The 19,044-nt window shown below is 40.0% G+C and overlaps 1 protein-coding gene across 1 annotated transcript in view; it reads right to left on the bottom strand.

The window, feature by feature from the left end:
* Positions 1-1,797: 1,797 nt before the first annotated feature.
* The window catches only part of whrnb (whirlin b), a 91,842-nt gene continuing 74,595 nt past the window's right edge, over positions 1,798-19,044 (bottom strand). The window contains exons 9-12 of the mRNA XM_037099498.1: positions 18,155-18,872; positions 15,127-15,302; positions 13,626-13,754; positions 1,798-7,522 (exon numbers count right to left, since the gene is read on the bottom strand). Coding sequence (XP_036955393.1) covers positions 7,346-7,522; positions 13,626-13,754; positions 15,127-15,302; positions 18,155-18,872 — 1,200 coding nt within the window. The 3' untranslated portion in view covers positions 1,798-7,345. The remainder of the gene's footprint in view (positions 7,523-13,625; positions 13,755-15,126; positions 15,303-18,154; positions 18,873-19,044) is intronic.

Genomic DNA, 19,044 nt, shown 5'->3' with positions numbered 1-19,044 from the left:
GTAGGCTGTGTCAAGGGTGGTGGGAGCAGCATCGAGGGAGGCAAGATCACTGCCTCCAGCAACACCCAGCGCAGAGGGAGAGGAGGCTAACTCACCTGTCAGTCCACCCACTGAGTCAGTGCCTGCAATCCAAAACCCCTTAACAGAAGCAATGCTGGAGATTCCCTTGCGAGCAGCTCCTACCCCGAACAGCCAACCGTCTGGAGTGGTGGAGATCTCGTGCCCTTGTTTACAAGAACCTGTGCGAGGTAATGAAGACAAGGCTCTGCATCCTGGCAATATCAGTTATAACTGACAGGAGAAACATGTTCAGTTCTGGAGAGGTGCATGAGCTTGTTTTCCTGAATGCAAATTTGTGAAGAGGCTTCATTTTGAAGGAGGCAGCAGTTCTGTATATACTTACTTTATTTTAATAGTGCACTGTTGAATGTTAGAATATTATTATTTTTGCACTATTGTTTAGGGAATTTAAACTTGTTTTTTTTCTATGTGTGCACAGTTTCATGCATTTTATTCTAATGGTGCACTGTGGAATGTTAGAATATTATTATTTTTGCACCATTATTTAGGTTATTATAAGTTATAAGTTTTTTCTATTTGTGCACAATTTCATATATTTTATTATAATTGTGCACTGTTGCACTGTTTCACACTGAATGTTAATTTACTGGCTGTTTGGGTTATTTGCAGTTACTTAGAGAGAGAGAAAGAAAATGTTTTGCCTCGGAGACCTCTTCATTTTCAGTCTTTTTCACAATAATTTGGGGACTGGAGCGGTTTGGGACTCATTTGTACATTCCGTGGCACACACTGGGTGACTGACTAAGCTTACATCTACATTTAGCTTGGTGGGTAGAGCACAATCTACAAGTAGGTTGCTCTACACTGGTGCTCCACAGCTAGCTAGCATACAGGACTTCGTTATGCTGGCCTAAGTAAAAAATATTGAGATACTATCTCATTATTTTGAGATACTAAGTTAATATCTTGAGATGCTATCTCAATATTTTGAGATACTGGGTCAAAATATTGAGATACTATCTCATTTTTTCGAGATATAAAGTCAATATGTATTTAGATACTATCTCATTATTTCGAGATATAAAGTCAATATGGACTGAGATACTATCTCATTATTTCGAGATATTAAGTCAATATATTGAGATAATAAATCAATATTTTGAGATACTAGGTCAATATTTTGAGAAACTAACTCTTTATTTTGAGATACTATGTCAATATTTTTTTCATCACTCTGGGTTGGGAAATGGGCTTCCATAGTTCTGGTCATGTTCAGCAGGGGTGCTGTCATTGACAATGAAGTCATCCAGATAATCTTGGACATCAGGGAGGCCTTTGAGGATGTCAGCCATCATTTTCCAAAAAGTTGAAGGTGCGGATGCAAGGCCTTAGACAACCCGACAGAATCTACAGAGACCATCGTGTGATAAATATTGTAAGGTCTCTGCAATCTTCATAGCTGGTAGTGTGCATTAGCAAGATCAGTTGTTTGGAAATAGTTTATCCATATGAGGCAAGCCTTCTTGGCTCTCTTTCCTTGCCTCTCCTTCCTCTCCACACACACACACACACACACACACACACACACACACACACACACACACACACACACACACACACACACGCAACACTGTTTTTTTTCTCACTCTCTTGATGATGTAAGTTCACTTTTTACAATGTTTTGAACCAAAATTTTGCCAGATCTACACATTGCATCTTCAGCCAAATAATACAACACAACATGTATGGTTTAGTTTGATCAGACCTTTTTTTATTATGTCTTCAGGAAAGCTGTTCTGGGAATATCTGGAAGTATTTCACTCATTGTGCCATTTTAAAAAAGAAAGGATTGCAAGAACCAATGCAGGAATAAGTGACTTGTTCTGAATGATACTTTTTGTGGGGGGACAGCGGTGATAGGATGTGGGATGGGAAACACATAAGGGATGTTTCAGGTAAATCAGCCACAAAGGGGTTACATAATAGTGTTAAACAAAGTTCTCTAATTTCTCACCATTTATTGTATATACACATCTCTATAAATCTATGTGCAGCTTTTTCTGTACAAGATATATAATATTTGATCAGTTCGCATTCACAAAAAAACAAAACATAGTTTGATTTAGACAGCATTAAATAACACAGTATTCTCACCGACACGTCATCCTTGAATCCAGACACTTCAGTGTTAAATTACTCAGACATCTTATCACTAAACTCCTACATTTCTCTACTAATTATTATTATCTTTCTTTATAGGGATCATGTCATTAGATTACAAAAATATAATATAACCTATCATAAAGAGAATCAGACCAAAATACATTTTTTGAAAGCATACTACTGTTTTCTCAATCTGGATTACTTGGCTCCACTGTATTACTTTGGATCATGGTTCCAGTCTTGAAAAGAACAGATACCAAACTATGTCTCAGCCCTATGGAACCAAGCAAACCTTTCTGAAGGCACAGACCAAATAAAAGCCACATGGACAACTGACAGTTCTGCTCTTTTCTCCTGCAGAGGCTTAGAACCACTGTGTGCTGTAGGCAACAATGTGCATCTTGTTAATCAGCTATACTGCATTTACTGAGGCGTTCACAGCCCAGGGTGAAAATTTATCAGAGAAATACTTCCATAGACCATAATAAACAGAACCAACTGGGAAAACATTAGCTGAAATAGGGGTCTATAACAGAGTCATAATTGGAGTCGAAGAGACAGAGATATCCTGAACTTTAGTCATTAGTATGAATAAAGAAAACACTGTATCCTACATTTTCCATTGTGCAACTGATATCAACATCTTTTTGTTAGAATTAGTAATTTACTAACCTGACACATAAGATAGTTTGTCACACAGAGCCATCAGGAGATCTCCCTCATGCTGTGTTCTAGACAACTCGAAAACTGTAAAATTCTCATCTACTAGAATAATACATTGCTTGATGTGGGAATTCCTATGTGTTTACTGGGGGCACGTCCATACACCCCAACTTCATGGTAGAGCAGATATCTGATGTCAAACAACAATGGCATCACCTATCCCGAGAGAGCAGCTAGAGAGTATTAATTAATATTATTAATATTTAGATACATTTTCGAGAATAAAAGTGCCATAAAATGAAATGGATAATGTGTTGTTTCCCTCCTGCATTTCATTAATACATGGAATGAGGCTGCACTGCTGAGGGTTCAATTTTGTGTTGTGTGCATTTGCCAAAGAGACTTAATTTTCTCACGGTCAGCTAAGTTTTTGGTCAACTTTGGGTGTCAAGCACTTGAAATGCTTGAGGTCGGAAGTTGGAAGTTTCAACTACAAATTTCCAGCCTCTGACATCTACTGGAACACAGCAATAGAAACTGTTTGGAGAAGGGCAGGAACCTTTGTTGATTTCAGACAGTCTCTTCTCTCACTGGTCTTAACACCCAAACAGTTTTCTCAGACTTGATGTCAGAGCCACAGAAGGCTTTGCAGCAACTTTCAAGTGCAGAGTAGTACATCTAATTGCTAATATAATGAATTTGATGTGTTAAATCAGTGGTCTTTAAAGGGTAACTCCACCAATTTTACACATTAAAGTGTGTTTATGGGTCTTGGGCAGTACTACTGCATATGTGAAAAAAATTGGTATAAAGTCTTTTGTGGCTCCAGAAGGAAGCTGCATGTAATCTGATAATTTACCTCCAGTGACGTCTGTGGGTAATGTTGGCACCAAGTGTGGAAAAGGAAGAAGAACGTGTGGAATAAAAATCTGATTGCTCTGGTTCTGCTGCATTAATTTGAATAATTTTTTTCTAACTGCCCATAATGATTCCATCAGTGTTATAGGAGACCAGACTGCTTGTTATACCTGCAGCCTTCATTAACCGCAATGCAGCAGAGCCAGTGAGTGAGATCACTGAAGGCAGTTTATCACATAAATTAAATTTCACATGTGCAGTAGTTCTCCCCAAGATCTGTAAACACACTTTAATGTGTACAATTAGAGGAGTTACCCCTCAACTTTAGTTGACCCATCTCTGTATACCTTTGTGTCTGTGCATTCATTATGAGAGCAATACTGTAGCTTCAGCTCAAAAGTGAATCTGTAGTAGCAGTAGGTAGGATTATCAGCAGGGCTGTTACATCACAATAGGCTGCATTTGTTGTAGCCGGCTTGACCTAATAAACGGGCAAGTCAGTGTCATTTTAATATGACTCAATGTTCCTTAGGCAGCTGGGTTTTTTGACTAGAGCTAGAAAGACATATTGTTACCTCCCACAGTTAGCCAGTAGTACGGCTTTCTCACTTGGTCACCGGGTCTTCTGTACAAACATGAACGAGGGTCTGTCTTCCTGCTTCCATTCCGCACAGTGTGTGCACACCTTAGTAATTATAATAGGATACTCCAATCTGATCAGTGTTTCCTGTGCAGTTCATTAGCAGCCCACTGATTCATTACTAAGTCTCAGTCCTCATCAGCATCCCACAGAGTGCAGGATATGGGTATGCTAATTTATATAGGACCTTCATTGATCTCTCGTGTGTAGGTGTTGGGATGTGGTTTCACATGGAGCATGGCACATCCTGCACCCAGAGGACATGAAAGAAAATGTAAGTGAGGTGAAGAAGTATTATAAGATTGGAAAATATTAAACGCTACTGTAAACTATTTAACATTATAAAAAGTTATATTCCTGTAGGGACAATAAACAATCTACATTATTTACACTATCATATCGATAATGTTTATGCAATAGCTATTGGATTACATATGGCTAAAATACTGAAGTGATGGTACAAAATGGACGCATACAAAATGACTGTAGTGGATTAAACATATATACGCTTTGAAAAGGGACTGAGTTTGAGGAGGTTTGAATTCCATATGTGATTAGTTGATTAATGTCAAGTCCATTGAAGAATCTTAAATCCTCTTATGAATTGTCTTCTAAGGCAGACTAATGGGACATTTGGGTCGGTTGGTTCTGCCAAGATATGCTGGTTTTCATTCACTAGATATCAGTGTGATCAGTGATGCCAACCATGTATCAAACAATATTTGCAAGAATATTTTTTTGTCTCAGAGAATTTAACTTGTGGTCAGTCAGGTGCCGGAATTTCAAACCACTGCTGGGCAGAGCCTGACAGCCTAATCAAAATTAGATTTGTCTTATTGACTCAAGTTGAAAACTGAGCAGTGACAGAGGGAAGCTAACATAATGAAATATTTTAATCACCGAACAATTACATACAGTAGGCACACTTTCATCTCGGGTAGTCTTATGAGTCTGGAAAATGGTTTAAGCTTTTGTTAGCCATTCATCTAACTCGGTGAACATCCACAGTCACTCAGTTAATATTTTTGACCTCTTTCACGATGGCTAAAAAAACAGTAACACCTGGCTTTTGTCTTTAATCTGAGTACAATTGACATTCAATCCTACCTCAATGTCTCGGGTGTTTATCAGCTGTGGTGCCAGTCAGCCGTGAAGGAAACACGTCACTCGAGAGGATGTGACTAACTAAAAACTTACCGGGGGTGGCGCCTTAAGTTTATGTGCTACTTTGCATTGAATGTTTTGTCAATTATAACTATGAACAAAGAGTATTTTTATTGTTGTGATCATGACTAGTCAGGTCACAAAAAGATGCCTGTTGATTTATTATTTTAATCCAAACCTTGACTTTTTCCAAAATCTGACCAGGTAGTTTTGTTGCCCAAACCTGAATAAACTGAGAATGAAAACTGAAAATATCCTTTTAAATACCTGAAAAAGATAAACTCAGTGAGTCCACGAGTAAAACGTCTGACCACTAGAGGTGTGAATCTTCACTGGCCTCACAATTCGATTTGATTGCGATTCAGCTGTCACTGACTTGAGAAAAAAAAATAAAAAATTCTCGATGCATCTCAGCGGATGGCATCCTCAATTATCTATATTACTTACTTTTTATGATTTAACTCCCCTTTTTATCAGTAAGTCCTTCCAACAGTCAGACTACAGCAGCCTACAAAATAAAAGCCTCATCTTTTCAATACATAAACATTACAAAAACAAAATACATCTGCAGTGCCATTCATGTCTGTTGTAATCTACAATAATAGTGCTCTCACTTGGCAGCTTTGAGATAAAGCATTTCTTAACTCTTTAAGAGTTGGACAGCAAAGTTGACAGCAGCTCCTCAGATCTTGGCTGATGAGCTGGGCTTGCTGTAACATGTATTATTTATGGCTGCAGATGTTAGCTCCAGATGAAAATCACTCAGCATGTGTCGCGTCCAGTTCGTGCTTCCCTGCAAGTTCATAAAATACCCTAAGTGTCCATTTAAAAAAAAAAAAAAAAAAGTAAATTTTTTAATCACTGCCTCCTTCCGACTTTCCTCCTACATAAGTAACATTAGCCTACTGTCCACCCACAGTTCAAAGCATGGGAGCAACATTGCAACATAATTTTATTGCCCAACAGAGGCCAGACAATCAACGATCACCATGAGCTGCAGACTGTCAATTATGCTCTGTCTCTGCATCGATGCATAATCTACAACGTTCTTCTGTGATGCATCTTATGATTAAGATTTTTCCACACCTCTACTAACCACAGAGGAGACACATAGAGTCAAAACCGTGGGCTGAGACAGTCACTGAGTCAAATAGCACACTGCTACAGCCTGCAAACCCCCATCCAGGTGAAATACCACATTTTTAATGGACCCCTGGGTGGACACGCCAATTTTCTCCCTTTGTCAAGTGCGATGTTGTGACAGGCCCCTATGTTACCGACACCAGCTTGTTAAAACTTTTCGTTCGTCTCGTTCAAGCAGTGTGAAAAGTTCAGTAGCACTTTTGTTTGAGTTTAAAAGAGTTTCCATTATAGTAATCGTCATATCATAGTTGTGTACATGACAGGGCACAAGGGACTTTTAATGTTGTCTCGTGAGTGGTCACTTCAGCTAATCTGGATGAAGTGCTTGCTTGCGGTCATGTTTCTTGCCCTGTCTGACTTTGTGTCCAAAGATCACAGTATGATATACAGTACTAACTTTAGAGCTTGAAAACTAAGGAAACAGAATCAATATTGAATAAACAAATGCAAACAATATTTGACCCAGGTATGACATTTATGGCAATACAATATCCTTTTTTAAATCTGACTATTCCAAATCACTGTGTGCAATCAACAAATACCTGACACATGTTTCCATAAATCCTTTCCCTGAAATTAAAATGAGGGCCATTATTATAGGACAACATCATGTGGTTTAGTTCATATGATTCCCTCAAAGCAGTAAAACTGTGTCTACCCATACTAAGCTGCATAAAATGCACAGTCCTCATACTAGAGTCGTGGTTCAACCACCAGGAAGTCAATGTGGTCCTTCTCTTTGGTCTTGAAGGCCTCAGCAATGATCCGAGCAGCATCCTTGTGCTCCCTACCTCTCAGGGAAATGCCGTTGACCTCCAGGATGATGTGACCCACCTTCAGCTGGCCGCAGTTGTGAGCCGATCCTCCTTTCTGTCAACAGGGATATGAAGGAAAGGAAGAAAGGTATTTGACATATTCGGAAAGAAAGTTTTTTGTTTTATGGTGCTGCTGTTATACTTAACTTACATCACATGAGGAACAAGGCAAGTATTATGGTGCATTCCAACCCAACACAAAGTGAATTTGACCTTGTGTTACTCACATGAGTGTGACAGCAGGATCATTTGTGTTTATTTACACCCAAACAGCAAGATTACATTATATGTATGCTGCAAGCAATGGGACCAACCGCCATTGTGTGTCTGTGTGTTTGGATTCAGGTCAATCTCTCACTAAGCTCAACACTCACTAGAGAGTCCTACTTTCTCTCTTTTTTCTCCTCTCCTCTCTCTAATGCAGTTTGGAGGAGCATCTGGAGAACTGCGGAGGCCCTCAAAGCAATGCTTTTGTAAAAGGGGGCGTTGAAGTGAATTTGGGGGCTGTTTACACCAGAAATCCACCAGAAGACAAGCTGAAACTTACATCTCCTCGCAAGAATTTGGTCTGCAACATTCATAAAGTATACCAACACAATGAAATGAGACGGTACAGAACATTGGAGTATCCATGGCCCCAGCCATAGCCAGACGTGGTAAATATTTCCTAAATATTGCAATTTTAAGCACTATACAACTGTATAACCAATAGTTGAAATGTCTTTAAGTGTCCGTATGGCAGCTCTACTTATACAAATCTAAAATTGTATAAATTCATTCAAGAGTTGATCAGCTGTCCAGGTCTGATGGAGCTCAGTCATTCTACCACAGCAAAGCCTCCACATGACTTCAAAGTAGCAAAATGACCCAAGCAAACAATTTAATTTTAACGTAATACAATTTAATAATAATGTACTATTTTGAGAGATGAGCAAAACATGACTGTGGATTTTCTTTTCATTAAAGTACAAGATAACCAAGTCTTAACAGGTATTGACAGATAATAGCTCGATAAAAAACTCCATTAAAAAAAATCTGGACCTCACTCATTTCTAAACACTGGCTACGGCCCTGAGAGTATCATCTTTAAAACTACCCCAAGATGTCCTTTATTGTGTCAACCCTTCCTTGGTATTCACCGCGGACAAAATAAAGAGTTTCTTCTTCTTGAAAGCATGCAGTTTTTCCCTGTGATACACTGTTGGTGTTGTGCTATTGCTGTGGTTACAAAATAACAAATATATTCCACTGTGGAAATTCACTGGAAAGCAACTTAGCAGCTAGCATTCAGAAACACACACAGAAGCTCTGGTAATGTCTGTTTTAGCTATTATAAACTGTACACATTGAAACACACTGAGTGTGGCTGTCTGGTGTGAATGGGCTGTACTTAATTATTATTGTTTTGGTTTTTTGCAGTTGTTTTAGCAGCACCTGAGGGCAGCTGTGGTATCAAATAAATGTACTCATGAGTTTGAATCTATCTGCCAGATTTGGTGAGTCTGTGAACATCCTAACATCCTAAAGATGGCCAACATCCTTAAATTCCTTAAGATTAACCCCTTGGCTATATCAATGAGACTTACGAGTCTTGCAAATTCATGAAGATCAAATAAGGTTTTTGGTCACATGACCTGGCATTAAAGGGCACTATGGAGTCCCCTGGCCACACCCACATCCAAACATGTTGAATCATCAAAATTTTCACCAGATGTGACGTGTTTTGGGTATATTTAGACCATCAAACATGCACTTCTTTCAGCAGATGAACATTTTGAACTCACAGAAACAATAGGGTCATTGTACTGACAGTGCTTGGGCCCTAATAAAAAATAAATTATAAACAGACTAATCATCAACATTTGGGGAAGAAATTTAGCCTACTTTTTATTTGGTGGGGGGCACTAAGGGAACTGGATGATGCACTGGGGGGCACTGGCCCAAAAAGGTTTAGAACCACTGTTATTACATTGTGTTTGCAAATGAGCGCATGATGAAGTTCACATATTTGCTTAATTGCATCACGTTCATCAATTTCACTTCAATTTCTGTGAGACCACATCATTACAAGACAGGTTTCCTGTGATTTCTAAAGTTTATGTAAGTTAATAGTAATTGATTTTTATCTGTTTACAGATTTTTGACATTCATTCAAAAAATTTGCCATAAAGGTGGATGCACTCCAAGAATTCAGCACTAGGTTCCAACACTTGCTTTGTAACGTTAAATAGGTTCTAAAGTAATGTTGTTTTGGTACATTTAGTCTTTAAAAGTCCCATATTGTAGTGGGGAAGGGTTTTCTTAAATTAAAAAGCAGTCTGGACGCTATATTGACATACTGAAATAGTATTAAAACACTCACTTTGAGATATGCACAAAGCCTGTATTCAGAACCTGTGCCTTTATATTGTGATTGTGTGATTGTTGTTATATCACGACTATACAGTCATCACCCCTAGCCATGCTGGAAAACCTGTGCTGCTTACAGGTATATTTTGTTCATAATTTCAGCTCTACAACTACAAATACAATAGCCGGTACTGTCTGATGTAATGTAAATGTACACTGGACAGATGCTGACTGATTGTACTGTCTTGTACGATTGGGAAAATCTTTTCAAAAAGTGCTTTTATATTTAAAACAACCTTGGCATGAACAATGCAGCAATGGCAACAAAGGCAGCTTTAAAACACTACATCATCAGCACAAATCACAATTCATAGTCCACTTACATTTCTGTGCTTAAGCTTAGATAAGCAAGTCATCTAGGTTAACCAGTGAGCTGCTTTTATACTTGACATTCAGAATTTAGAAAGTTTGGTCAGCTGTGAAGGAGAATCCGAGATGTTTAGATGATTGAGATGAGTCATTAGCAGAATAGTCTTGTAAGTAGAATCACATTACATGACCTTTTGCTTTTACCCTAAAAGCATTCTAACCGAGCCACAGGATTAGTTTATTTACCCATTCACTGATCCTTCCTCAGCTGCAAAACGGTCCAATTCAATTTAATCCTCAGCAATGAATACATATATTTGTTTTGACATTCAATTGCAAAGTAGCAGTTGAAAACCTCACTGTGGGTCACTCAGGCCAATAACAGTGCATTTGATTCTGCAGACTGGCCAAGAAACTCTGAGTAGGATAATAAATCAGAAACACTCTCAGCTGCTTCTGCAGCCATCACTACTATGCAAAGCAAAGCATTAACTCCAATGCAGCAGCTCTGTGTGGCCAGAAAATAAGGTTGAGGTCATAGTAGACAGTTCCCTCTTGCAAAGGCTGTAATGTCAGCTGCACACTGACGGTATTTGGTCAAGCATAAGACCACCTATCATCGATCAGGATGTTTCCGAAACCATCAAGAGGCAGACAGGATTGACCAGCTGTTCCAGCCAGGCCTAGTCACACACACTACTGTTAAGTAGCATGAATATTTAGGGCTAAACATACCCCCCAAACTCACAAATCTCTGCACACACGTCACAACTGGTAAAGTTTTATTATGATTCCCCCCTAACACCAGGTCATGTGACCAAAAACCTTCTCTGATCTTCATGAAATGTGCAGGACGCAAAGGTCTCATTGTTAAAGCCAGGAAATAATTTTGAGGATTTTTTGCCCCAACAGGAAATCGGCCATCTTGAGTGGTGTGCACTGATTTTCGTTTTTCCGAGGACTTTTTTTTAGAGGACTTAGGACTTTTACTCACCACATTTGGAACGTGGGTTCAAACTCATCCGTACTCTATTTTTTTTCTTTACCACAACTACCCTCAGGTGCTGCACAACAGCTCATTAGCTCCCCAAAATGGCTTTTCCCATTTAGTAGGTACAGACAAATTCCAACACACGCCAAAGTTTGCACATTCATCATGAGTCACAAGTGCTGATATCTGCGAGGGTCTCGGACTTTTCAGTGACAAGATAAGATTCATGCCTCAAGCTTGAAACCCAGCCACCTACAACACTACAAGCTTGAAGCCCTTCCGGCTACATGCACCTACATGCACGACATTTGGTGTGCATATGTATCATGACGAGATGCACAAAAAACCCTGTTGGACCCATACCCTCAGTCTAACAGGAAGTCTGACATCTTGATTTGCAGTTGAGATTTTGCCACCAATTGGCGCCATTTCCCTGCCTCGCACTTTAACAAACTCCTCCTACAGATTTAATAACAGCGACTACACTCTTTCTCAGGCCTGTTACGGAGATAGTGCTTCTTCTCCCTTCAGATGCTTAGATAGATAAAGTGTTATGGACTTGCCAGTTGGGGAGTGTTCTGTTACAGCTAAGCTGATGAATTTAGCCTCCTTGTGGGCACTTTAAGAATTACAGGATGTCAGTATCAGGAAGTTGTGCCATGTGACTGGTCATCAAGAAGTAAATAAGCATGGCTCTGAGCGCTGTTGTTTTTATTGCACCTTAGTTAATCCAGTGACATCTGCATACATCTTATGCCTTTGCTAGCATCTTGGGTATGTATTGATTTGTTTTATTGTTACAGTTACTGTAACCATGATACATAAATGAATGAGTAGATATTAAATTACTTGTTAAAATAACATACAATATATTAGATATGGAGTTAAATTATACATGATTTCATAAAACCTGTAACAGTATAAAGCAAGGTGATTTCATTGTCTTTGTGTAAGTGTCCAAGCAAAGTGCTGATTGTGCCTTTTTGTATGTTTTAGTTTCACGCTTTTCCACAACGTCAATAAACTTATTGACAAGAGGACAATTGTCTAACAACTGAGTCGTGATGTTAAGAAGGTGTTTATCTCACTGTCAAGTTATATACAGAACATATACTGAGGACAGTGCACACACATAAAACATGCATACATTTTTGAATGAAGGCAACTGAAGTACTATCTTATTCACACTCATTAGCAGGGCGAACAAACATCATCTGGTTCACATGACATTTACAGGTTTCCTCCACATCATCCACTACAACATGACATTATTGATGGGTGACACAAAAGCACTGCACTGCATTTGCTGCCATGAAACTTGCCCGCATAAAACAAAAAGAAACTGTGATTTTCCATGAAGGGTGACCAGCAGACCTTGCGAGGCATGACTTGCCCTACTGTGTCTCTGATTGGCTACATCCTGCCTGTTGAGAATGCACATGTTCAACTCTCATTAAAGCCTGAACAGAGGTGAGATGTCTCACTCTGTAGCGAAAACAGAGTGTTCAAGACACAGTGTGTAAAGGGATGTTGCAGCAGTGAGAAAAACAATGTTGTTTTTAATTATAGTGTGTAAACCTTCTACTAGAACCCCAAAGTTAGAACCTGAAAATTAGCACAATATGAACTCTTTAAACCCCAAAGGATGGTTGGGCTCAAGCCTGCCTGCATTTCTGGAGCACTTTGTAAGGGTCTGTGCCTCGTAGCCAAGTGCAAATATAATACCACGTCTGCCAACTCTTATAACTTCTCTGTGCATGTAGCTGGTTCTCAAAAAGCGCTAAAGGGAGACACACAAGTTTAGATTAAATGACACACTACTCTCATCAACACGAACAGGGATTCCAATGTATGTGTGCGGCCATTCTGTAGAGTGCAAAGTGAACATTATTAGATTATAGTCCCTTGATGCGATAGGAATATAACTTGCTACATGCGCTTGCATTCATGTGCAATATCACACTGATTATAGGGGACGTGTTTGACAAGCTGATAAATGACCGTGAGGGTCATCAGCATACTGACTGGCATTCAATGTCATCCACTGTCCTGAGATCATCTAGGCCTGTGAAAGGAGTCATTGCTATGTAATTCACTGTATAATCACAAAAAACCCCTAAATGATGGCCCGCTTCTCTGCACTTTGCTGAACTTCACAAAGTGTAAAAGGTGTCAGAGAGACATATCAACAGGAGGACTATTAACAGATTACTGTCTGATCAAAACAAATGAACGCTCATAATCGGTTGCTGAAAGAAGAGTCTATTCTATAAATGCATGGAAGGAAATGAATCTGCACCAGTGAATGTCTTGAGTGAATGAGTGAATCTCTCCTCTGCATCATTTTCAAAATTTCAGAATTTCAAAAGAAAAGACACTGAACATTAGCACAAAACAACAGTTTTGAACCATGAATCAGCCAAACCCTAATAATGTATCGCGGTCTCACCTGAATGGTGACTATTCGTGGCAAAGGCTGCCGTGTGTTGGCTCCCCCTTCGATAGCAATGCCAAGGGTGTTGGCATTTTTCACCACTTGTACCAGGGTAGCACTGAGAACTGGGACTGGTGAGCCTGTCTGTTGGGACACAAAGTGAAAGGGTTCAGCAGTCAGAGAGGGGGCTGGACTTTATGTTGTTATCATTGCAACAATCCCCAGTAATTTATCTAATTTTTTGTACCCTGAACTACTTGTGTCACCCTGAACGTGCTAGCAACTAGCTGTGTCACCTTAAATGCCACTGAGTACAAATTGTCCAAAAGTGAACGCTGCTATCCCCAATTCAATCACGCTCTCTATTACACCAGCTTGTCTGCAAGTTGTCATTCAGAACTTATAGAAAACCTTTTCCTTGCTTGAATAAAACTTGGTACAAACCTGTTTGAACTAAGCTAATCCCAAACTTAATTTGGCCACATGTGTACTGCAATTGCGATGCAGAGCTGTGTTGATCCACTAATTTGGATTCCTGGCTAGTAATTCATACTGATGTAAGCCTTTTTGTGTTCAGCTGCTGTTGTTAATTGAAATGTTATCGAAGGCTACTTTGTCTGAATGATCTGAATGTTGAAGTGAGACAACTTGGGACAGACTAACTGTGTTAAGAAATGTCTGCCACTATTCATTTTCTACTCCACTCTGAAGGCAGTGTAGCCTGCAGCGTGTTATGAACGTCACAACAAACATATTAATAGTGTATAGGGACTCTTAATTTTTATGGTTTGAACTCTGCTATAATGCTATTGTTTGTGGATGAAATATGTTCAGAGTGTTAGAGCCTCGGTGCTTCAACAATCTGTGCCTTGCATCTCTTTTAGAATCCACTTCCCTCCTATTCATTTCGTACTTCTTTCCTTGCATGCTCTAGTTGAAGGGGACACGATTATCCCCAGTGACTCATGGAACATGATTTTTTGCTGAAAGCAAATTTTACTGAAATTGCATTCTCCTCAGTTACATTTATTTGATACATTTTCATTTCATTTTCTCTGCATGAAAGACAAAGAAGGTTTTCACTGTCTGGTGGCAAACAAGACAAATTAGATGTCTGAATTGAATCTACAGGTCATTCTCCATGAAATATCTTATCAAAGTTTCATAATGACAAGAATAGTTTTTATTATTAAGAAAATGATTTGCATGTAAATGTTCCTTCTATGACACAATCACCTTCTTGTATGCAAATGGGAGACAGAGTGCGCTTCATTTTTCTCTTGTTTGTTTATCTCATTTGTTGGTTTGATTGGTCTGCTGTCATACAGTGATGTGTTCAATCGCATCATCACTATGAGACGGCAGAGTGTCTAATTAATCACATTGTTGTATCTGCAGTGCTTTCATTTGGCTCTTAGACATTTCAGTCCATACAGGTGATGAGAGAAACAGAAGCAGTGATGAACACCATAGTGAATCTATTCACTGCATATTCATGACAGCCTGAAGCCCTCACCTGTCTGGTGGCCCCTGGGGGAGGTGCGTGGGCCCCTGGCTGTTCCAGATGGCCCTGCTGGTTCTTGCTGGGTCGAGGGCTGCCGTCCTTACTGAGGCCTCCTGCCTCGGCTATGTCCACCCCGCTGTCCTCACTCAGGGTCTGGCCGCTGTCTGACAGCTGGGACAGGGTGGCCCCTGGATGGGACATTATAATGTCAGAGGATCCAGAGGCAACACATGCAGCACCAGAGTTGTTGTCTGTTCTTGGAGAGAGGCCTTCATTTACATCAGCTGCAGAGCAAACCTTTATTCCAGAATTCTAAAATCTATTCTAAACAAACATTTAATCACATTTCAGTATTATTTCATCATAAACAATCCAGACAGACGCTTCAAGAATAACAAAGTGTTTCCGATTTCACAAGAGCGACCAACATAATGTTTTAACTACATTGTGTTACATAAAACAACCAGTTATGATTTCATCATATTTCAGTATGAACTCTATGGATCTCTGTATTAACCTCTCATGATTATGTTCAATTTCACAATACATTCCAATATATGGTACACTCACTGCTAGCGATGTAGCAATACCAAAAAACCCACAGTACAATATTCATCACTATATTAAAAAATAAGAAAACAAAATTACTTGAGCAATATCCTTCCATAATAAATGTGATGTGTACAGTATTTATTCATCTTTCATTCATTTTTATTTTTTTTTTTTACTTTTTTGAAAATCTTTTACTCATGATGTGTTGTGATTGAGATCCCGACCCACCACAAATTCTTTTCAATGTTTTTTGCTCTAAATGACATAATTACATAATCACCATCAATAAACAGCGTACCTGTCTGACTCTCACTCGTGAGGGGGGATTTTTTTTCCAGGGGAAGGTTACTGAAATCTTGGTCAGGAGTTGACAGAGACAGTAACTACAACAACACAATAGTGGAGGGAGACTAATCACCACCATTTAACTGTGGGAGGCACCTGGCTCTGCTGCCAGGGACAGACGCTATTGCAGAAATATGACGAGGAGTCAGTAGGACAGACAGGATGACAGAGGCTTTTCCATGTATAAACACAGAATTGTTTTCCTCATGGAAGATGGTGAAGACACTTCCTGCTACCACATTACTGTTGTTTGGTCCTGTAATGCTGCTTTGTGGTCTGAAGTGTAGGACATTTCTCTTTTAGTTGATGGGTGAAGAATCTGTTGTCAGACTGAAATCCATTCACAGACAACGCCTTGCCTCTGTTGAGGCTCTGTTACTACCTCCGATGATAGATCAGAGGCAGAGCCAAACTGCCTGTCACAGTTTATGAAAAGGTGGGGACCCAAAAGCAGAAACACACTGGAGGCAGGCAGGATTATGAACTGATATAAACAAATATAATCCCAAACCAGGTTGGATAGAGTACTAAAAAATACAAAGTAGCAAACAAACGCTAAGACAAAGTACCAACAAAGAATAACGAAGTACAACTGAGTAAAAAGAAGAGGAACAAAAAAAACAGAAACATAGCATGGGGTAAAACAAGGGGATGCTGGAGAAGACTGGAGGGAACACACGGGAATACAGGAACAAACTGACAATGACAGCGAGCACAGAGACTGAATACACACAGTGATGACTGACAAACAAGACATAGGTAAACGCAAATAACTGACAAGACATCACACAATGGGAGGACCTAAAAATAACACTCAACACATGAGGGCACAATTTCAGAATAAGAATCACAAAACCAGGATCATAACAATGTCCCCCGATTCTGCCTCTGTAACTTTCACACAGGCAGTGACACTGAATATCACAAAAGATCCCCGCCTTGAAGAGGCATTTTGAATGGGGCTGTTGCAAAGGAAACCAACAAAACAAACCAATCAGAGGCGGAGTAGGGCAGGTCTCACAGGAACAAGTCTGTCTTCCTCAGCAGTATGACTGCGCCCTCTGCTGTTCAATACAATGACAATGAGAGGTAGTAGAATGCAGTCATACAGCCTTCCCTTGTTAGATCCATGAACTTTATGAGCAAAATAACCATGTAGGTTGGTAGATGTCGCCACAGTCCCATGACAGTATCGCAGCATTTTTGGGGGATTTGGGATATCGTCACATCTGTACTTACTGCTGTGCAACATACAGCACAAGTAGTCACACATTACTAGACTTTTAGATTTCTTTGGTGCAAATGAATTAATAACTTATCATTTATATTCATATCTATAAGGGGTTAGGGTTAGGGGGTCTTAAGTAATTTTATATGTTTAATTCAAAACTGTATCTGTTCTCTGTCCTTCTTGCCTTTCGCTGTGCCATCTTATCACGTCTTGTCTCACTCCATACACTTTTCTGTTCTCACTCTCTCGCTCAGAGCAGTGGTCTGTCGGTTAGCACATAATCCAACAAGCAGCTAACTGGGATGCTATGCAATGGAAAATCACAAAATGCATTTTCTAAATTGGTATCGTCATATACTCTGATGGTGATTTACTGCCATGCTTGATCATTTTTGCTAACACAGCTGAGTTACACAGAAAAATTCAAAGATTGATAACGTTTGTTTTTCTTTGTCCTGGTGTGGCTATTCAAAGTTTAATTTGATTGAAAGTTCAAATTAGTGCTAACCCTAACCCTATTAACTGGAGCTTAAAGTAGCTACAAATCTATTGTCTGAGAAGGAGAATCTAAGAAGGAAAATTAGGTTTTTGGAATCAATTAGTACAAAAATAAAATAATTAGTAGTTAATACAAAACAAACAAACATGATATTGACTACAAAGAGAAACTCTGGAGTTTATGCTGTTGTAATTCTATCAGGCATAGTTAAGAACACATACTTTGGGGGACCGTAGAGGCTATTATTATTTGATTAACTGAAAATATTAGCTTTTATGTCAAGTTCACACAAGAAGTAAATCAATAACTCACTAAAAAGCACATTCATTTCCTGTTGGCAATGTTGTTATGGGTAGTGGTGACAAATTATTATAATTTAAAAAATACGTATTCACACAGCCAAACATTGGTACCTCGCTGCTGTGGTCTGGAGTCTGCAGACAGCCGGTTCATGTCTGTTATGATGACTTTCTGGGAGAGAGCAGGTGAGCAGGGTCGGTCAGGACTACAGGGTGGAGCAGCAGGTGTGATGAGAGTGGGGCAGGGGGAGGCACATGGTGAGGGATGGGGTGATGGGTAAGGGGATGGCATGGGAGATGCCGCCTTGGAAGAGCCCGCAGACTTCGACAAGATGGAGGACTTCTCATAGGAGCTGGATCTGGAAGAGAGCTTGATAAATGCCTCTGGCTTAGCAGAGCTGGATGAGTCCCGGTGGTGCAGGAAACCAGGGCAGGTGTGGTGTCCAGAACTGGGCCGACTGTGGTGAGCAGCTTGGTGGTGGAAGTGATGAGCATAATGGGGGTGGTTGTGCTGTTCAGAGCTGGAGAGCTGGAGGGAACTCTGGCAGGTGTGATGGAGCGCATTGAGGGAAGTATGGAGGGTAGCACCAGTGCAAGTGTGGTGAACAGAGGCTGGTGAGGGCGGGTTGATGGTGGGGAGGGATTTGAGCGACTTGTGGAGGCAGTCGTGGAGCAGCCGAGTGGGGCTGGTGAAGAGCAGGCTGGAGCCAGGCTGCACCAGCCGTGCTGCAGGCTTCCGGCTGAGCTCCTTCTCTCTGGACAGCCTGCTCTGAGCCTGCAGAGGAACAGCTCTGAAGGGTGGAGGCGATTCAGCTGAAGCCCGCATCTCATCCTGCCAATGAGAAAAAGGCAACAGTATACATGAATCCCACATGGGATCAGTAACTCTCACGAGTCTCAACAAGAAATTCAATGAAAAACGGCCTTTAAGTTATGATTCTTACAGTTTAAGTCCTGGTTGATTTGGCATTATCTGTGGTTGCTTCCCTCATTTTCTTTGTTTT

This window comes from Acanthopagrus latus, chromosome 5, assembly GCF_904848185.1.
Source record: "Acanthopagrus latus isolate v.2019 chromosome 5, fAcaLat1.1, whole genome shotgun sequence".
NCBI lineage: Eukaryota > Metazoa > Chordata > Actinopteri > Spariformes > Sparidae > Acanthopagrus > Acanthopagrus latus.
The sequence above is the reverse complement of the archived record's forward strand: the minus strand, read 5'-3'. Positions and strand labels throughout refer to the sequence as shown.